The following is a 22,413-nucleotide window of genomic DNA, read 5'->3' on the forward strand; positions in this document are numbered from 1 at the left end:
AGGGGTTACAACAGAAAGGTAAAACTAGCAGGCAGCTCTCTGGTACAGGAAACATCTGGAATACTCTCATCACTGGGCATCTTTTTTAGGCCAGGACTGGTGAGAACCTGGGTTTCTCTCTCACAGTGTCAGCCATGCATGCTGGCTTGGAAAATGAGCCCAAGAAAAGGGAATGCTTTTCCCTAAAGCCCACAACTGAAGAGCTGATCTCAGACATTTCCCCACACCTCCTATTCTTCTGCCCTGGTCAGGGGAGGAGAGGCAAGACAAGAGAAAGGATCCCAAGAGAGCCCTCCTCCCTGTGGCGGGGGGCTCTTTAACTCCTCCAATCTTCCCATAAATGCACTGGGTTTCCTGGCCCTGGGTGGTGCCCCCTCTAGAATCAGAGGAGCTTTTCTCAGAAGAGAGTCGAAAAGAAACCCAAGGGTAGGGAAGAATTATGCACAGACATCTTTGGGCAGGTCTCTTTAGAACCTTCAATGGGCTGTTCTGTCTTTAAAGAGGAGGGAAGCATGCTAGACTTCCCAAACTTATTGGCCCATGGAATTATTTTTTAGGAGCATCCCTCCAGGCAAATTTTCAGAACTCCACGAACCAATACAACTTTGGGAAATGCAGTGTTCAAGTGTGCTACTGACAACACTCTTATCAGACCTGGAATGAAGGTTGAAAACCACTCTGATCACTTTCAAGAGACTCTAGGACAGATGGCCTCTGACTTAACAATGGCTCAATTTATGTTTTTCTTTTTTTTAACTTTATGATGATGAGAAAATGATAGGCATTCAGTAGACACCGTTGATTTTTTTTTTTTCTCCTGGGCTAGCAACATGTGGTCTGATCCTATCTCTGGCCACAGCTCCCAGTCTGCCATGACAACCAATGTCACAGCACTCTGTTGCCAAGTGAGGATGCTCAATAGGTTAGCTGTATTAAATGTATTTTTGACCTACAGTATTTTTAACTTACTGTGGTCTTATCTGGTTGTAACCCTCTCATAAGTTGAAGAGTATCTCTATCCGCTTTCTGCCATCATGGATTGCTTTAATTTGTCCCACTCTTGAAATTCTGGGGGCACCTGCCTGGAGTGCCAGCCCGCCATCACTGTTGGTGGCAGCCTTGCAAATGGTTTCCCAAAGTCACATTTGGCTAGTCTAGCTCACCTGACTACCCTCACATATTTTTACCAAATTGGCAGTTTTCCCGCACCTCATCTCCTTATCCTGCCCCATTATCAGTAGGGGAGGAGAGAGGTGTTTCTCTGCCTGATTTCCATGAGGCACACCCTGGTTTTTGTTGTGTTTTGTTTTTTTATCGTGTGCTTAAGTTGCTACTTTGGGGGCTGGGGGTGCAGTTCAGTGGTAGAGCACTTACCTAGCATGTGTGAGGCTCCGAATTTGGTCCCCAGCACCACCAAAAAAAAAAAAAAAAAAAAAAATGCTATTTTGATCTCCTGGTTGCAAAAAAAATGCTACTTTGATCGCCTGGTTGCAAGTTTCTAACTTTTTCTAAGGAATGGCATGAAAGTGAGCCTCTAAGGCAGCCCACCCAGAGTCTTTCCCACATGTTCTTTTCAAGATCTCCAGCTCCGGGGTTTGTAACTCTCTGCAGTGATTGCCCCATAAAGTTGCCTCACAGGATGAAATGTCCATTGAGGGTGGATATTTTGACCTGACCTCAAATGCCCATCACCTGCTGTTGTAAGCTCTTTCTCAGAGTTTGTGCTGGTCTGCATTCCTGATCCTATATTTCAAATGGAATTGTGTGCAAATGTTCAGTATCCAAAATAAATGGGACATCAGTTTTGCCTTTGGCATTAACCAACTCATTAAATATAAAATAAACACAAGTAAATGGCTTTTAAAATCTCACTGACAGAAAGCTTGGCAACTGCTCTTGAGATTCTGGAGGTCATTGGAAACTCTCTCTTCAAACAGGCATTTTCCTCTTCTCTGGGGAATCCAAGGAGACTCCCACTAAGTGAGAAGGGAGTCTGGGTACCAGACTTGATTTGAGGGTTGCCCTGCAATGTCAGCTACTCGCCCAAGGCCCTGTCCATAGAGAATAATAGGGTCTGCCTGAAGTGGTTAGGCAGGGAGAAGTGGATGATACTTCTTAAAAGGTGTTAGAATCCTATCACCAAAACAAAGAAATAAACAATAGCCAAGCAAAAAAAAAAAAAAGGTGTTAGAAATTCAGGTCTAATGCATTCAGCTGGCCACTGCTTATAAATACCTAGAAATAGCTACTGAACCAAGTTTAGACTTCTGATTGGTCTCTCACTATTGGCTGCTCTCAGAGAGCCAGTATCACATAGCTTCCTCAGCTCTGTGTACATTCTGCCATGGGATGTCAAGGCCCCTTCTCTTTGTCTCAGCCTATCTGTAGTTTCAGCATAAGGAGGATTTACTGGGGAAGGTGGTGTTGCAGGTTATGTGGATAATTATTTAAAAATTCTCTACTTTAAGCCAAAGTGTACAGAAAACAAATTGCAACAATTTGCCCATCAGAAAACACACACACACACACACACACCACACTTGACTTGTAACTTCACCTCAGAGATGAGCTAGACTGAAGTAGTTACTGACCTCGTTTATAAAACCAAAGTGAAAAATGCATAGCTTTTGGTAAAAAGCATGTTTTCTCAACAGCTCTTCCAAGATGGATGTTTGCCTTGGATACAGGTTTTGAGCAAGTCCATTCTGTAGGAGACCCAGCTCTGGCCAAGCATCAGAATTATTGGCTTGGCTGGTTCATGTCAGTCAGCTTTCAAAGTCTGACTTTGGGCCAGGAAGTTAGTAAGATCTGAATCCAGTCAAAGTAGCTTCCATTTATTTACAGTTTATGGAACATTTCTCATGATTTTAGTCAACTTCCTAATACAATCAAAGGACTCAATGACAATGAAAGATACACTCCGTCAGATCTTAGAATTATATAATTCCATCAGTAGAAAAATTGGGTTTTAAACAAAACACATAAATATGCTCTTTTTCTCCATTTGAAGGCTTTCAGTGATTTATTTCAAATCACACAATCATTTTTCTTTCTCTTCACTGACTTCAGAACTTTCTCACCCTGAATTTGAGGAGGAGAATTCAGTTAGGATTTGAGGGGAACTGCAAGAATCCAAGAGATCTCCAGAACCCCCCAGCCATGCTCCTGTCCTTTCAGGAGTCAAACTCCTACAGCAGAGAAGCAGGGGTACTTGGAAGCTATCCTACTTTCTTTACAAAGAAATACTTCTAGTATAGAACACTAAACTAAATTCACAAGGTTGTTTTTCAATTTCTCCAACACGGCCTGAGCTCTCATTGAATGCCACTAGGTAGTACCATCTCCTTTTAGGGTCATTTATTGTTGCCATGACATTAAGGGCACCATTATTTCCCTGGGGAATGTCAAACCATATCTTAGACAGCATTAAGCCAGAGGTCCTTCCCTCTAGTCACACTGTTCATTTGCATATTTTGGAAAAGTTTTTGAATCACAAATGGGATGTATTTAATATGTTGTTTAATGGCCCAAAAAAAATTTTTTTTGTTCAAATCATGCTTTTCACATGATTTGGACCAGAGCCTGGCAGCTCTAGTGAATTGGTTTTCTACCCTGACATTTCTGCTATTCTGCAGCCAAAGGCACTGCATGTGTCAAAGGATCCATCAAATCATCATGGACACTGTCTTGGAAGCAGTAGTGCCATATCCAAGAAGATCTGTGGAAAACCAGTGTCCTGAGTGCTTGCTGCAGTAAGGTTCTTTACATCCTTCAAAATCTTGCCTGAGAAGAAAAGGCTCAACAAGAGCTCAAGAAGAAAAGTGAAGTGACATTTCAGCCTTATTTGAGGAACTATTTAACTTCCACTGCATGCCCCATGTGCTGGGTAAATAAAACATTCCAGAACATTCTTCTGGCTTACCCACTCTTCCTCTTTCTCTCATCTTTTCCTAAAGACTTCTGAAGGTGAGATAATGGAAATAAGTACTCTTGGTGGGTGAGTAGAGAAGCAGGGGAAAGAACTATTTAATAATCATGGTTAAACAAGAATCCTATCATTTAAATGACTTACTGAAGTCCTACTAAATTAACAGGACCATATTTCTTTGTTTTGTGCACTGGATCCTATAAGCACTGAGACACAAGGAAGTCCAGAAAAAAAAAAAAGAAAAACTTGGAAATCACAGATCAGAGAAAATGCTGCTGAGATGTCATTTCTGAAGCACTACTTAAGTCAAGTGCTGTCATTTTTTCAGGCCATTTTTTAAAAGACATCAGATATTTCAAAACACATGATTCCCATTACTCGCCCAGCAGGTATACAGGATCTCCCACTTTGACTGTTCCTGGGTTGTCCAGAACAAAATACTGCCCAAAGAGGGGCGATTTTCCATACAGCTTTTGTTCAGAAGGGTCACACAGGCGATAACTGCAATGAAAGAAAAATCATGATGAGTCACAGCCAAAGAGAAGCATGTGCCCAAACAGCACATGGCTCCTTCTAGACAGAAGTATTCACCCCACACAGACCTGCCACGCTGCACAGCGGAAAGAGCACTATTCTCATCCGGTCTAACAGAACAGCACCTCCTGGTGTTGGGCAGAGGGCAGCCAGCCCAGTGCACAACTAGAGGAGCAGCCAGAGACCATCTCCCCACAGCAATCCTCTGCATTAATGTTTCCTTTCTCAGCATTAAGAGATTAAATACTCCATATGTCTAAACATACTTTATCACCTCCCATTTCCTTAGGCTTCCTTCCTTCCGACTTCATGTCTATCACTTGAGCTATGATACTGACAGTCCCTTGAACTTGGAGCCCTGGAGCCATCCTTTCTCCTCCTTTCTATGGCTATAAGTTGGCCAGTCCTGAAATTCTTCCTACACAACATCCAATCTTGCTTCCAGCAAACTCAGATTACATTAGAAGAGCAATTTTTTTTTTTTTCTCAATGCCAGGGATTGAATGCAGGGGTGCTTAACTGCTGAGCCCTATCTCAGGCCCTTTTTAATTTTTTTTTATTTTGATACAGGGTCTTGCTAAATTACTTAGGGCCTCACTAAGTTGCTGAGGCTGACTCAGCCTCCTGCCTCAGCCTCCCAAGTCAAAGGGGCAATAATGTCTTCACCAACCTCTCTTTTTCATCCCTCAGCTTTATTCTATTGTTGACACTCTATAACTGTCTTAATTTTGCTCTGATCTTATCAATTCCTAGGCTCCAAAACTTTTAATGACTCCCCCTTACCTAAAGAATAACATTCCAGCTCTTTTGTTTTGTTTTTTAATTTATTTTTATTGTAAACAAATGGGATACATGTTTCTCTGTTTGTACATGGAATAAAGGCATACCATTTGTGAAATCATACATTTACATAGGGTAATGTTGTTTGATTCATTCTGTTATTTTTCCCTTCCACCCACCCCTCCCACCCCTCTCATCCTTCTATACAGTCCCTCCTTCCTCCATTCTTGCCCCCTCCTACCCCCATTATGTGTCATCATCCACTTATCAGTGAGATCATTCTTCCTTTGGTTTTTTGAGATTGACTTATCTCACTTAGCATGATATTCTCCAATTTCATCCATTTGCCTGCAAATGCCATAATTTTATTATTCTTTATAGCTGAGTAATATTCCATTGTGGAGATATATATATATATATATATATATATATATATATATATATCACTGTTTTTTTATCCATTCAATTGAAGGGCATCTAGGTTGGTTCCACAATCTGGCTATTGTGACTTGAGCAGCTATGAACATTGATGTGGCCGTATCTCTGTAGTATGCTGATTTTAAATCCTTTAGGTATAGGCCGAGGAGTGGGATAGCTGGGTCAAATGGTGGCTCCATTCCAAGTTTCTGACACATTCCAGCTCTTTAAGCCTGGTATGCAAGACCCTCTGCCTGGCCCCAGATGGCTTTTTCAAACCCAAAGCCCACGGTTCCTTGTCTGCACCTAGTAGCGCTCTGCTGACAGAGTTCTCAATGCACCTTCACTTTGCTTTGTGTTTTTACAGCTCTGTGTCCCTCAGTGATTCCTGTGGGATTTCCCTCCTGCACTTCTCCATACATTAGAATCGTACCTTTTCCTCCAGGCCCAAGTTAAATGAAACATCTCACAGGGAGGAATCCCATAAAACTTCAAGACAAGAATAATTTCACTGTCCTCAGTTTCTCTGCTCCTTGAGCCCTCTCGAGTCTGAGGCCCAAGTGTCAGGGCACCAGTCGTCTCTTCTGCAGAGTCTCTGGGGATCAGGAACTATGTCCCACTCCCTGATCCTGCTCATACTCAGTGCTGGGCTTTGTACGTCACTCACGATTATTTGTTGAAGTGATGAGTGTGTTGGTGATCATCTCTATTAAAGACAGTATGAACATCTTGCCAGGCAAAAAAATTCAAGAAGCCCAGGCAGAATGCACATGAGCAGATATGTGAAAACACCAGGAGAAAGATTTCCTTCACTCTCTTATTTACATCATTTTTATATTTATATTATTGCAACCATCAACTTTATTCTGCCTTACTTTAAAAAAGAATCTACTGCAACAACTTGGTTCTATTATGCTTTCTTTTCTTTCCCACTCTCCTGCCCTGTCTCCTTTCTTTCTCTCTCTCCCTCCCTACCCCTCCCCCCTTTCTTTCTATCTGAAGCAGAAATAGCTAGTGAGAACCCACAGTCAAAACTAGAAGCTCCTCTGGAGCTCCTCAGCTCCTCCCCCAGACTGTAAACAACATGCCAGTGGGTACCATGTCTGTTTTGGAGTTCTGGCACAGTGCCTGGTACATTGTAACCACTCAGAAAATTGTTGGCTGAACAACTGAATGAATGAATAAATAAATAAATGAATTATTACTGAGAGTTGCTGATCCAAACTACCCTGCCTTGCCAAGAGTATTCCCTCATCCCATAACCTGCAGTGGCCTAGACCCTAAAACTCTAGGCATCTCTCCTGGCCTGTCTCTCCTTGGTCAGCAGGCAACCCCAAGGACATTTTGGGATCTGCATCTGTCTGAGAGTGGCATCTTCAGGATCAGGGGCTGAGCAGTCACTTTTATGGCTTGGGAATTCTTATTTCCAATCTCTGTAGTCTGTGAACCTGGGCTCTGATCATCAGTGTTCTGTGAGCACACATTCTTTACATGTATGTGTGAAAGACTCCACACATATTATCTCTTTGCTTTCCCTTTGCCTAAGTAGAAATCTGTGTTGTCCCTGTTTTACAGATGTGTCTCAGAGCAGTAACTGACTTGCCCAAGACCCCAGATCTAAGTGTCCAGCTGGGGCCAGAGGCCAGGTCTGATTGACACCACAGTGAGGATCTCGGATATAATCCCTGAACACCCATATTCCTTTTGAATACCCACACAGGCCTGAGAAGAACTAAGAGGCCTAAAGTTTAGGCCTGCATTTCACCTGCCCCTCCCCATTAACCGCACGGGTGCACACCCACTCCCCCTCCAGGAAACTGAGGAGTGGAAATTCAGAAAGAGCCACTGATGCTCACAGCCCAGTCCCCTTAAACTGTGAGGGGCTGGGTAAGGGCAAAGGTGTAAAAGTGAAGCTTTGTTCACCCAATTGACAGGTGGCAGTTCATTCTTCCATCTGGGGAATAGAAAGAGGAAGAGCTACACGAATGGAAAGCTAGTTCTTGGCTGGTGCAGCCTGCCAGGGCTTCCCCAGAGCTCAGTGGTAGGCAAGGCTGCTGGGCTGCAGCAGTGGCTGACTCTCCACTGGTACCATCCTCAGCAGTTGCTGAGGCTGCCTTCAGGATGTGGGGAGATGAACTGAGGTCACTAGCGACCCCTTGTGTGGATGAGGAGGTACTGCAAGCAATCTATTGATACCGTACTCAACAAGAAGCATTGTTCAACAGACTGAAAACAGTACTGTCTCAAACATGGATCTTCTATGACTTTTATTTAAAAAGAAAGAAATATATATATATTTATATATGATTTCTCTTTCAATGAATATAAAACATGCAACTACACTAATAAGCAGAAGGTCTAAGACTTGTTACTTACACAGATGTCTTCAGGGCTAGAGATGTAGCTCAGTGGTGGAGCTCCTGCCTAGCATGTGTGAGTCCTGGGTTCCAGTCCCAGCACTGATTAAAACACACACACACAAAACAGAGGTCTTCATACTTCACACTCACAGGGAGTAGTGTGAATGGAGACACCTTGTTACCTGTAGAGTGTTGTGCACCAGTGAGAGTTGCTCATTGTTCACATGCCTGGTTTCCTCATTACTCGCCAATGACCAGGCTACAACCACAGGGTCTCTAGTCACTGCTCAGTCCCCCAAGGGAAGATCGGGAGGCCACAAGTCACTATGGGTACAGGCCACTTCTGAGGACTTAGGACCTACTGTGGCCAGTACAGAATGAAGCCGTGCTATGAAGGCCCATGGAGAGGTGCCGCATCAACACTGCCACCCAGAGGCTGGCCGTGGAATGGGATTGGGATAAATTCTATTTAAAGCAGCCTCGGAGATGGAGAGAAGCATCTTTAGGAGTCCTCTTCTTTGAGCAGGTGTCAAGTTTACAAACTAAGACTATCAGTGATCCTAGTGTGCACAGTCATTTTTGATGGTATGTTGTTATCTACTTAAAAATTATAGCAAAGTAGCAGGATATAAAATCAACACTCATAAATCTAATGCATTTCTATTCATAAGTGATGAATCCTCTGAAAGAGGAATTAGGAAAACCACTCCATTCACAATAGCCTCAAAAATTAAATAAAATACTTGGGAATCAATCTAACAAAAGAGGTGAAAAACCTCTACAATGAAAACTAAAGAACACTAAAGAAAGAAATTAAAGAAAACCTTAGAAGATGGAAAGCTTTCCCATGTTCTTGGATAAGCAGAGTTAATATTGCCAAAATGGCCACGCTACCAAAAACACTATACAGATTCAATGCAATTCCAATTCAAATCCCAATGATGTGCCTCATAGAAATAGAGAAAGCAATCATGAAATTCATTCGGAAAAAGAAGAGACCCAGAATAGCCAAAGAAATCCTTAGCAGAAAGAGTAAAGCAGGAAGTATCTAATACCAGAGCTTAAACTGTAACAAAAGCAGTACACAGTAATAGTAACAAAAATGGCACGGTATTGGCACCAAACTAGACAGGTAGACCAATGGTACAGAATAGAAGACACAGAGACAAATACACATAAATATAGTTATCTCATACTAGACAAAGGAGCCAAAAACATACAATGGAGAAAAGACAGCCTGTTCAACAAATGGTGCTGGGAAAACTGGAAATCCATATGCAGTAAAGTGATATTAAACCTCTATCTCTCACCCTGCACAAAACTCAACTCAAAGTGGATCAAGGACCTAGGAATTAGACCAGACACCCTGCACCAAACAGAAGAAAAAGTAGACCCAGATCTTCATCGTACCAGCTTAGGACCAGACTTCCTTAACAAGACTCCCAAAGCACCAGAAAAAAAACAAGAATCAATAAATGGGATGGATTCAAACTAAAAAGCTTTTTCTCAGCAAAGGAAACAATCAATAATGTGAAAAGAGAGCCTAAAAAGTTGGAGAAAATCTTTACCACATGCACTTCAGATAGAGCACTAATCTCCAGAGTTTATAAAGAACTCAAAAAATTTAACAACAAAAATACAAATAACCCAGTCAATAAATGGGCTAAGGAACTGAGCAGACACTTCACAGAAGAAAATATACAATCAAACATATGAAATATATAAAAACAAATATATGAAAAATGTTCAACATCTCTAGTAATTAGAGAAATGCAAATCAAAACTACCCTGAGATTTCATCTCACTCTAATTAGAATGACTGTTATCAAGAATACAAGCAACAATAGGTGTTGGCGAGGATGTGGGGGAAAAAGGTACACTCATACATTGCTGGTGGGACTGCCGATTGGTGCAACCACTATGAAAAGCAATATGAAGATTCCTTAGAAAACCTGGAATGCAACTACCATTTGATCCAGCTATCCCACTCATTGGCCTATACCCAAAGGACTTAAAATCAGCATACTATAGTGACACAGCCACATCAATGTTTATAGCAGCTCAATTCACAATAGCTAGATTGTGGAACCAACCTAGGTGCCCTTCAATAGATGAATGGATAAAGAAACTGTGGTATATATACACAATGGAATATTACTCATCCATAAAGAAGAATAAAATTATGGCATGTGCAGGTAAATGGATGGAGTTGGAGAATATCATGCTAAGGGAGATAAGCCAATCCCAAAAAACCAAAGGCCAAATGTTTTCTCTGATAAGTAGATGCTGATACATAATGGAGGGGGTGGTAAGAGAATAATGGAGGAACTTTGGATTGTGTAGAGGGAAATTAGGGAAGGAGAGGGGATAGGGGAAGGCAAGATGGTGGAATGAGACAAACATCATTACCCTATGTACATGTATGATTGCACGAATGGTGTGACTCTACATCGTGTACAACCAGAGAAATGAAAAATTGTGCCCCATTTGTGTATGATGAATAAAAATGCATTCTGCTGTCATGCATAACTAAATAGAACAAACAATAAAAAATATATTTATTGCATTATTTTAGTTACCAGAAGAGGCATAAGTCCAGTTGCTGCAAGTAAACAAAGTGAGCCTTCAAGAATCTAATCAACTTGTCAATTTCACAAATTAGTAGGTGACAGGGAGACCTGTCTCCCTCATGGAGGTGTCACCTTCTGCCCAGCACAGCCCAACACAAATGGCTAGTGGCACATATCATTACTGCCAGCACACTCAGGCATGCTGCAAAACTTCTTTTGAGCACTTTTGTAGTAAATGTGCTATATTCTTTCTATTAGGAGCAAGATGTTGTAGAAGCAACAATGACAGAGTCTAGCCACTCCCTGAGTCATGGGATCGATGTGTATATTGCTTTCCCTTAAGAAAGTAAAGCATGATTCCATTCTCATGTTTTCCTGTGAGCAGACCAGCCTCCCTGTGCCTCTAACCCATGTTCATTCAGCAAAGCCAGGTAGATTTCATTCTCTTGCCTTGCTTTGCCTGGCTGGGCTGACCATGAGGATGAACATCAGTAGGTCAGGCCAGGCAGGAGACAGACAGCTCTTTCCACTGAGCATTGGCAATCTAGCAGCAGCACCCACCCTTGGGCATCAGCAGCACACAGAGACAGGGGTAGGCAGCAGTGTGGCTGAGAAGCTGCTGCGGACACCACTGTGTGCTTCCCTTCCCAAGATTTATGTGACATGGCAGGGCCTTTCTCTTCCCAATTTATGACCACCTGTCCTGAGAAGAACATAAATTACTACAGCCCTGGCAATTTAAATCTCAGTAAGAGATAGGAAAAGACACCTCGGCTGGCTGCACTGTCTCCTGGGGTATTAGAAGCAATTAGGGCCAGATTGCTGGACTGTATATAGAGCCTGCAGAAGATCAGGGGCGTATGGGCTTCTTGTGATCCGCGCCTTCCTGCTCTCACTCTGTGTTTGGGGTCAATTACTCTCTTTCTATAAACACAGCCTCCCTATTGAGGGAGGGGCACGAAGGAATCAGAGATGCAACCCAAATGCTTTGGGCTTCTGCTTTGAGAAGGTTATTTCTGCAAACACGTAAACTCTCTAAATCCAGAGGGAAAGGATGTCTGATGCCAAGCAACATGTTAGGGAGGGAGAGAGGAACAGGCCTTCAACCAATTCCCCAAGTCATGTGGCTGATTCACACACAGAATCATCCAGTTCCACCCTGTCTCCCTTATTTTATAAAGAACGGCCGGGGCCTGGCTGAAGGGGCCTGTGCCGATGACAACCATAGCCAGCTCTCCTTGCTCCCCTGCCAGGCTCTTTCCACTGCCCTACCCTGTCTTTTTCCTTCCTGGTGCTCCTCCATGGCCATAGGAAATAGGAAGACTGAATTCTGGTCTGTTCTGACACTGAGCGAGCACATTTCTAAGAATAGCTAGAGTCCATCATTATGACTTTCCAAAATCCAGCTCCTCCCACAGACGTTTTTGTAATTGTCCCCACTTATCCTCTGGAGATACATTCCAAGACCCCCCAGTGCATTCCTGTGAATGTGCGTAGTACTGAACACCCTCTACACTGTTTTTTCTCATACATACATATCTATGATAAAGTTTAATTTACAAATTAGGCACAGTAAGAGATTAACAATAATAATAAAATAGAACAATTAATATACTATATAAAGAGTTACTTAGAATCTATGAATTGCTCATTTCTAGAACTTTTCCATTTAATATGTTCATGCCACAGTTGACCATGGGTAACTAAAACCATAGAAAGTAAAACTGCAGTTAAGGGTGGACTACTACATTAGGAAAATTCTCAGAAAAGGCAAACAAGTTAAAAGAAGTCTACAATGAACACCATTTACTAACTGTGTGGATTCTGTACTTACCATTTTATTATATTTCCTCTGAACATGTTTATCCATCAGTCCATTGTACTTTTTATTTTGCATTTCCAAATATGTTGCAGATAACAATATACTTAACTTCTAAATAGTTCAGCTTGCCCTAGATAATTATTTACTGTCTTGTTTTGATGGCAAAATATATATGGAGTGAAATGTACAGATCTTCAATGTTCCATAGTATTAACTTTTTATGAAAAAAATTCATTAATATTGCTTAAATGTTGAAAAATATATAGCATCTCTCCACATGGTGATATCTGCCTTAGGTTGGTCTACATACCCTTCTTTGAATGTTCCTGAAAACTCAAGGCCAGTGTTAGAAGAACAAAATAGAAAGCAGACATTTGGATGCCAAAGGTATAGATCAGAGGTAAAGTACTGGTCCAGCATATGCAAGACCCTGAGTTTCATTCCTAGAACTGAAAAAAAAAAATCTGTTACCACCCCAAGACTTCCTCTAGTCCCACAAACCCCCTTTCTCCTTATCCTCCTTAACTTCCCTAAATCCATCTTGTTCGACTCACTCCTAATCTTTCTCATTGTGCTGGGTAGCTTAGGCCCTTGCCTACCATCTCTCTACCTTGCTTTAGCCTGGCCCTTAACACTAGAGCACATCTCAAAGACACAGGTGCTGATCAGAGAGGGCAGGCCCACAGCCTTGTGCTTAGGGCAAAACCCAAGCTGAGATGACAACATCCCAGCACAGAACTTCAGCTTGCCCAGGGATGGAGGAGAAGCTTCTGGACAGTAGAATGGGCAGGTAGCAATGGGTACTGATCAAGAGAACTAAATCATTGGCCCAACAGGGACCACGAGTTTGGTGCAAGGTGGAAGGAAGGGGAAGCAGCAGGACTCATTCCAGGGCTCATTTCAGGGAATGAGTCTGCTGTACAAGCTTCGAGCATAAGCTCTCCCTCATGTCCTCTTTCATGATGGATCTCATGCAAAATGGTACCTGTCAGCAGTATGCCTACCTCAAGACCTCCAGGCTTTCACCCAAAGCAGTCCCTTCCTCCAGCCTCCCCTCTACAGGTGACACCTGGGGACACTTGGGCCCAAAGCCAAGGGTGTTAAGACTGAAGAGATGAGATCTGACACCCCACTCATGACTACATACAACATGGAAGGGGCCAATTAAAATGAGCATCATTCATTCCTTTTCAGCATTTCAGCAATTTCCTGGATCCCAGAGTTGGCAGATAACAGCATGAAAGTCTGTGGATCCTGAATTGTTATTGTTGTTTTTACAAAAGTAGATTCAGAGACTACGTATAAGAATATTTTTTCCATAATTCTATTACCAAAACCCCACTGGCATGTTGATTTACATCCTTTCCACCTTTTATCTACTCATGTGCATTTATATATTCTTGAAAAGTAAAATCAAATAAACAAAAAACAAAAAAGTAAATACTATATGTATGCAATTTTATAATGAGCTTTGCAAAATTGATGTTATCTTTGCCACCTTTATATAGAATTTTAAAATATTCTCTGTAATTGTATCTTTCATGTAAAAGTTTCTTCTTATAAAAAATTAAGTAAACATAAAAGTAGAAAGAATGACGCAATGAATCCCATGTAGTTCTGCCAGAGTCTATCAAAATTTTGACATTTTTTCATATCTTCACCTATCTTATAAATATTGTTTTCTAAAATAAAATAGAGCAGTTCCCAGACATCAGGCTACTTCACTTCTATATACACGCTTCAATAGACTTCTCTAAATTATGTTAACACTTGGGTTGGAAGTGCAGCTCAGTGGCAGAGCACCTGCGTAGCATGCACAAGATCCTGGGTTCCCACCATTTGACCCAGCTATCTCACTCCTTGGTCTATACCCAAAGGACTTAAAATCAGCATACTACAGAGATACAGCCACATCAATGTTCATAGCTGCTCAGTTCACAATAGCCAGATTGTGGAACCAACCTAGATGTCCTTCAATTGATGAATGGATAAAGAAACTGTGGTATATATATATACAATGGAATATTACTCAGCCATAAAGAATGATAAAATTATGGCATTTGCAGGCAAATGGATGAAATTGGAGAATATCATGCTAAGTGAGATAAGTCAATCTCAAAAAAATAAAGGACGAATGATATCGCTAATAAGTGGATGATGACACATAATGGGGGTAAGAGGGGTTAGTGTTAGGGTTAGAGTTAGGGTTAGGGAGGGGAGCAAGAATGGAAGAAGGAAGGACTGTATAGAGAGAAAAGAGGGGTGGGAGTGGTGGGGGGAAGGGAAAAAATAACAGAATGAATCAAACAGCATTACCCTATGTAAATTTATGATTACACAAAGGGTATGCCTTTATGCCATGTACAAACAGAGAAACAACATGTATCCCATTTGTTGACAATAAAATAAAAATAAAAAATAAAAAAATAAAAAAAAAGATCCTGGGTTCCATCCCCAGCACCACACACACAAAAATAAATAAATAAATAAATAAATAAATAAATGAATAAAATATATTGACATTTCTTACATAAGGACCATGCCTTTATGATACCTAATAAACTGTATGATATTATCTAATAATTGGTCCATAACAAGGTTTGCCAAAATATTTATTTGAATCATGAATTCTAAACAAAAAAATTAAATGATTCCTACAAGCAGACATCCTGGCAACCAGAGCACCCAGGAAGTTTCCCAGTTGCCTAGCCATCAGGACCCTGCAGCTTCAAGGCTGCTTGTGGTGTTCTCACTGATTCCTCTTATAAATATTCAGCAATAAATACCACTTCTGGCTCTAAACCCATGGATGAGCCCCCTTCTGCCTAGTTCTACCTCTTGAGCGTTTCCAGCGGCTCCTTCCTGCTCATGATGCCAGTGTCTGGGTCCACTGTGGTTAAGATGCACCTGGACACAGACACACACAGAATCATACGGGGCACAAAGCAAAGTAGGCCTTCACCCAAAGCAGTCCCTCCCTATCCCCATAGGATAGGAAAGAGCCTTACCTGGAAGAAGCCATCACCCTTTTCAGTTCCACATCCCCAATAAGAATTTCATTCCAAGAATCCTAAGCAAAAAAGCACAATTTCTCTAAGACCTCACCCAGACAGACTGCATAGAGATTTCCCAGGCGTTGACACCTAATCATATCACTTATGTAAAAAATGGCTGACTTTTATCTCCGTCCTGAGAAGCCAACTGCTACCTACACCGTTTTATGCTCCTTCTATCTCTCTGCCTTTGAGGTCACCTCATTCACCTGAGAAGAAACCAGACCTCCCTGACCAATCTCACTTCACTCCTGGAGGTTGGGAGAATGGAGCTGTGTGGAGGGGAGACTACCAATTACTCTGAGTTATACCAGATCCTTTATGTATACTTAAGGTTACGTGAATAAAGCTCCTTAAGTCACTGCATATGTGTATCCTGTATTTCTCCTGAGCAGATATGAAGATATCAAGGGCAGGACAAATAGCCTTATTTCTCACTGATCTTCATTGGCGTATTTACAAAGTACTCCAGCTACTCTTGACAGCTGAAGTAGCTCCTCAGACACTGGCCTATGGGCTGAGCAGGTGAAGTCTAGTTTTCAAGACAAATCAAGTCCACAGACTGAGATCTTCAAATCCATCAAGGAGATAGGACATACATATGAAAAGGTAGAGATCAATAAATATTCTTTTTAAAATTTCCAGAAAACTCAAGAAGAAGCATGATAAGGCAGCGTGCTGTGTGTTGATTTCACAGTGCAGGCCAACAATCATTCTGGGAGTGTAGAGGAACACACTCCTGGCTGATACATTCAGGGAGAAGTTTTATGGACTAGGTGAAATGGGATCTGAGTTTTAAAGGCAGGAAAGATGAGGGGACTCCAGTCAGCAAGGGCAGTAGTAGAAGGAAGGACACTGAGGAGCCCAAGGACATAGGACTGTAGTCCTGACTTTCTTCTCCTTGGAGAGAAGTGCTGACTTCCTGAGGGTTGGGCAAAGATCTGTGTTAAAGTAGACTCTCTGGTGCTTTGTTGACCATGACCCCAGAGGCAGAGTTCCAAACTCAGAATTTTATTTCTGATTGTGTGTATTATTCATGATATATGTATTGTAGACTTTTGTTTTGCTTTGCTTTGTTTTAAATCATAAAATGGGTCTCTTAACTATGTTTTGAACAGACTGGAAAATGGCAGAGGCTTAGAGCAGCCACAGCCTGTCTTGTGATTATTTATCCACCAGGGGACACTGTGGTCATAAAAACACATTTTTTTAAAAAAAGGAGAGAAATGAGGAGTGCTTTTAGGGAATGCATTATAAATTAGAAAAATATATCCAGGGCTCCCTCTACATGAAATAAAAACTACTGGGGATTGAGACACAGAAATATAAGGTAAAAATTCCACTGTAAGCAAAGTATCTACTTAGCCAATGTGAGGAAAAGAAGAAAACTAGTCTGTTGAACTCATACTGTAGCCCATGAGTCTTCTACCAGGTCACACTACTGGAGGTGATCAGTTCAAACAGGAAAAGCCCCAGTATGGGAGAGGTGGAGACAGCAGAGCATGACCTGGGCCTGGCCACTGGGTGAGATTTTCACAGGGCAGGTAGCATGACCGGGCTTTTAAAGAAGGTCAGGAGTTTTAAAGGGGACAGAGGCAAGAGTCTAAGCAACCAGGCATCAGAAGAATATATATTAGGTTCTAGGTCCAGTTTGCATTTGGGGACTTTTTATTGGAAATAAAGGCAGGAAAGTAAATGGTAGTGAAATCATCAAAGAAAATGACAATAGGAAGTTTGAACCTATTGAGAAATGGGAGGTTACTGAAGGCTCTTGAGCAATGAAGGCTTTTGTGATCATTTATCACAAACTTTTAGAGAGAAAGCACTCACACTGGTGCTCTGGCAGGCTGGGTGGTGGCAACAGGGGCTGAGAGGGACAGAGCAGAGGGAACCTCCAGGGACAGCTCTTTAGCTCCAAATCTGAGTAAGAGAGAAAATGTGACGCCCTTAACAGAAATCACAAGGTCAAGAGGAGGAGCATGGGTGGGTAGCGGGGATCTGGGAACACATAAGCGTCTGCTGCGTCAACAGAGCCTAATGGTGACATTGTAGGTGACAGCATGACACTGAGGAACGCAGAGAGAAAAGATAGTCAGGGTTGGGACTTTTGGAAGCCCTGGCTTGAGCAAGGAGCAGAAGGACAAATAGCACCAAAGCAAAAGCAGTAGAGCCAAGGGAGAAAAGTTCCTAGAAGTAGTACCCATGGTTCAAAGGGCAGGGCGTTGGTGTGCCTCACACCTAATGCAGACAGTTGAAAGCAAACAAGGTGGCACTGGAAGGGTTTTACAGCAGTGCCATCAAGTTCAAGGGCAACAGTCCCTCCAGCTCTCCACCTAGCAGCCATGCTGTAAGTGCCCATCATCCCCAAGGGAGTAATAATTCTCCCTCCTTGCCAACTGTATCTCTGCCTCACCCACATTCATAGCCTCCACAAGAGTTTGCACTTATTAGGTGCTCAAGAAATCTAAACACTGAATTACTGTATAGTCAACAAATAACACACTTTTCAGAATAATCTAATACAATGCCAAAGACTCTTGTATCTTTAAAAAATATATAAGTTAAATCCAAGGAAAGAGACAAGGCAAAGTGTTACCTCTGCAAAGGCATCACATCCTGAAATTACAATATTGGGCCTGAAGTTAGATGCTTTAACATGCTTCTCCAGCCTGGAATTGAGGTCTGCAAGGGATGCCTCAGAAAGGACCAAGAAAGGGCTGGCATCTGAGTAGGCAACCTGGAAAGAAAACAGACAATCTTATAATATCTGGCATAGAAATATCTCAGAGATTACTAGTGTCTAGAGCCTGGAAACCCCTCTCCCTACACAGGTACACACATAAAATCACACACATGCACAATCTTTCCAAGTATTTTTCTAGATCTTTTCATAGAAAAGTCACAGTAATTCAAAATCTCAATTAGCCTTGCAGAATTGCATGGCAGCCTGAAGAAAGCATGGCCTTGGGAATCCTAGAACTGTCATTAGGCACATGCCATTAGGGACATCACTTCACCTTCTAAGACGCCAATATTTCCAGTGTTTATTAAGGCGGTCAGGTTTGATAGCTTCATTTTATTTGACAAAATGTTCACTGATTGTATGAATACCTGTGTTTCATGCAACCTGCAAATTACTGTTAAGTATTTTTTTAATGATGAAAATAGTATGTGATGCTACCAACCCTACTTTCATAATGAATCCCTACAGCCTTATTCCCTTGAGGACCTGGTTAATCATTTGAAGTCTGCATACCCACACCAACTTGCACAACTGTAATATGACATACAGTTGCAAACAAATTTTAAAATTTCAGACTCTATGAGCAGTTATGGAATGAATGAAAAAGATATTGATGTAGAACAGTTTTGAACCACTACTGGCACCAAACACTTACACAAATAGGAAAGTAGATGCTCATGGGCAAAAATGCAAGAGTCCTCCAAAACAAGAAACAGAATACTGTTCCCATGGGAAGGGCTATCTGTCTGCCTTTTGCTAAGGATCTGAGCTGCCTAGGGGCTGCCTGGTAAAATGACAGTTCTCAGTCCATCAAAGATGCCACCCATATCTAAAGGGCTGAGCAGCTGCTCTCCATCCACAGAGCAAGCTTCATCTTTCACCTGGTCTGTGGGTCGGAATGGTTCCTCAACTTGGTGAGAATTTCTTGGTCGCATGTGGGACTCGAAGTGCACTAGGCGGTAGGGCTTTGTCTTCAGGAAGCTGGTTATCCATTCAGCTGCGGCATCCCCACAGTCTCTGCCCTGGATATCCAGGCCATGCACTCTACACAGGGGACAGAGCAAAGGGCAGGTATAGATTTGAAGATCTGAGCACCCTGGTGCAGTATGTCCTAAGTATATCAGAAGAGCTGCAGCAACCTCGCTGCAGTATTGCTATGGCTCTTTCATTGTCAGAGAACGTCCTTTTAGCCCAGCCCTGCCTCGCCACTGTGTAAGCTCAAATGAAAAAGAAAGCATATTGTAAACCTTGCTTTTCCTGATTTTAAAACTGACTGGTGCATACTTGTATCTCCCTACCTGGAAGGAATGCAAAGAGGAGAAAACAAGTTAGTATTAAAATGTACCCAGCTGGGTACAGTGGCATACACTGAAATCCCGGTGACTCAGGAGACTGAGGCAGGGGGATCACAGTTTGAGCCAGCTTCTGCAATTTAGGGAGACCCTATCTCAAAATAAAAATAAAGAGGCCTGGGGATGTAACTCAGTAGTACAGTATCCCTAGGTTTAATCCCCAGTACTACCTACCAAAAAAAAAAAAAGTACTCTAAGTGTACTGAGTTCCCTAGAAGAAAACTAGGGTATCAGTAAAAATTTATAATTGCTGTAAAATCTGGTTCACCCAGCTGAAGAGCAACCAAAAATATTTATTAATAGTCATAGCTAATAGCTATATTTGGCCAGTATATGATAAGAAAACTAGAAGTAACAACATATATGAAAATGATCTATAAAATTGAAAACTTATTGATAACATTAAAAATCAACTTGGATTTGTTGCCAGCAATACCTTTGAAGGATTTGATATATTCCCTCCCTAAAACATAGCTGTGTACAGGACTGTTTGGAGCTATATGAATTTCTCAGTTGTCCAGAGGAAATAAATGCTAGAGAACAAGCCAGGCTTCCCAAAGTGAGGCACCGTTAATTGCCACTGTAGGAGTTCAAGATAACTGTAGGTGACACATGGGAAGAGTCTTAAAAAATGGCACACTACACAGAGAGAAAGCAATTCTCTTCAGCTTAGTGATGTCTGCAACTTTTAATAACGCTTGATAATCATCCCATTTAATGAAGAAAGAACAAACTGCAGGTCCAGAGACTTGTATAAGCAATAGTTTCTAGCTAAAATTTAGTAACATTCATTTGTGCTATATTAGCTTTAGTAACTTAAGTTTTGCTTCCAGTGAGGTGCAGTGACACATGGCTTGGGAGGCTGAGGTAGGAGGATTGCAAGTTCAAATACAGCCTCAGCGACTTAGTGAGGCCCTAAGTAACTTAGCAAGACCCTGTCTTTAAATAAAATATAAAAAGGGCTGGGGATGTGGCTCAGTGGTTACATACCCCTGGGTTCAATCCCTGATACCTACCAAAAAAAATCACTTCCATATATCTGGCAAATTATATAGGTAGCTATTTGCTTCCTTTTGAAATAAATATACCTAAGGTTGTTTTGTTTTGTTTCTGGGGAACTAGGGATTGAATCCAAGGGTACTCTACCACTGAGCCACATCTCCAGCCTTTTTTATTTTTATTTTTTATTTTGAGATAGGGTCTTGCTAAGTTGACAAGGCTGACTTTGAACTCGCAATCCTCCTGCCTCAGCTTCCCCAGTTACTAGGATTACAGGTGTGTACCACCATTCCCAGATGAATAATATTTTTAAAAAATCTGAATCAATGTAAAGAAAAACATTAAGGAAATATAAGTATAGATATTTTGTTGTCTGGCTTAAATCATGGTCATATCCTGCAAATGCTTAAAGTTTGGGAAAGCATTGGTAAGTCAGGTAGATCTGATTGGGTGCATCATCTTTCCACACATGACTTGCTCCAGGACCTTAGTGACATTTACTAACCCTGAGACTCAATTTATTCACCTAAAAAATGGGGATCAAAGCACAACTTAGATGTTCACTAAAAGAAGTGCTCAAAACAATTCTTAGGTTTGGAACATGTTCAGTAGATGGTAATATTTATTCCGGCACTCCCCCTCAGTTATTTCAAGTTTATATTATTTCAAGTGTGTATTTATTTCAGGAAGCAAATATTTAATCAAACAAAAGTACTAATTCTCTAATAAAATACAAATGAATTTCTATATTACAAAATAGACTGAATACGGTATTCTATATTTTTATGTAATTTTATATAATTGTTCTTTACAGAAAGTGGGAAATGATTATTCACAGTGCCTGGTCATTACAATGAGCAGTGAGATTAGCTGTATTTAGAGTTTGCATGAATTTTTTAAAATTTTTTAATTGAAGTGCAATATTCACAGAGAGATGGACACTGCCATTCCATGTGGTTTGATGCCTTTTCACACGTTCCCATTACACCTGTCCTTGACTGACCTCGTAAAAGTCAGAGGGCTGAGTATACACTCAGGCCCTATGAAGAATGAGACTGTTTTATCAGCAAAGACCAGGAGTGTCTGCCTGACTCTTTCCTGGATCAAGATGAAGAATACATAAAATGAATAAAATAAATATACCAAAACTCATATATCCAAACAGTCATTACTTTTTTTTTTAATTACCTTTTTAAAGTAATCACCTGGGGAAGTAACATAATCATTCTAACCTAAAATTAATCATGTCTATTTATTACTACTTTTAAGTCTACTTCATTGTTTAAACTGAGAAACAGTCTTACCTGGGTTATCACCTCCTTATTCCTAGGACTCAGTTCTAAATGATGTTTCTCCTTTTTCCAAAAATTGAATTCACAGAAAGAGGGTGAAGATTTTCACTATGGAGTGTGAAAGGGTTAGTTGTGCATATATATGTGGTTTAATGCCTAAATTGTGAATTTCAGAAGCATCTTGAATACAGGCAGTTCTACCCAAATCTGACAGACTTGAAGTTCACTTCCTTGTTGGTTGCCTCTTTGTTCATGTCTGTGCAAAAAACGTTAGCCTCCTTCCCCCAAAATCAAACCTTACCAGGCCTCTCCATCATCAACACAACCACCAAGCCTCCCTCTTGGTCTTGCATTTGGAAGCCAAGCCCAGGACTCTGATGCATTTACAGGCGAGTGGAGGGACAGGCAGCAGAGACTGCAGATGGGAAGGCTGCTGTTGTGGTTTGGATGTGAGGCATTCACCAAAAGCTCCTGTGTTAATGCAGGAATGTTCAGAGGTAAAGTGACTGGATTGTGAGAGTTGTAATATAATCAGTCCATCCTACTTTGAATGATTGAGTGGT

General features: G+C 41.4%; 1 protein-coding gene across 2 annotated transcripts in view; it reads right to left on the reverse strand.

Annotated features, from left to right (window-relative positions):
- Window positions 1-2,813: 2,813 nt before the first annotated feature.
- Mtarc1 (mitochondrial amidoxime reducing component 1) overlaps window positions 2,814-22,413 on the reverse strand; it is a 33,209-nt gene continuing 13,609 nt past the window's right edge. Inside the window, exons 3-8 of one of the 2 annotated variants that reach the window (XM_047519734.1) lie at window positions 19,089-19,251; window positions 18,061-18,201; window positions 15,420-15,481; window positions 15,247-15,318; window positions 4,311-4,429; window positions 2,814-3,081 (exon numbers count right to left, since the gene is read on the reverse strand). In XM_047519734.1, coding sequence (XP_047375690.1) covers window positions 3,077-3,081; window positions 4,311-4,429; window positions 15,247-15,318; window positions 15,420-15,481; window positions 18,061-18,201; window positions 19,089-19,251 — 562 coding nt within the window. In that variant the 3' untranslated portion in view covers window positions 2,814-3,076. Of the gene's footprint in view, window positions 4,430-15,246; window positions 15,319-15,419; window positions 15,482-18,060; window positions 18,202-19,088; window positions 19,252-22,413 lie in introns of both variants that reach the window. The other variant, XM_047519733.1, reaches the window with a different exon arrangement.

The sequence above is a fragment of the Sciurus carolinensis genome, chromosome 12 (assembly GCF_902686445.1).
Source record: "Sciurus carolinensis chromosome 12, mSciCar1.2, whole genome shotgun sequence".
Lineage (NCBI taxonomy): Eukaryota > Metazoa > Chordata > Mammalia > Rodentia > Sciuridae > Sciurus > Sciurus carolinensis.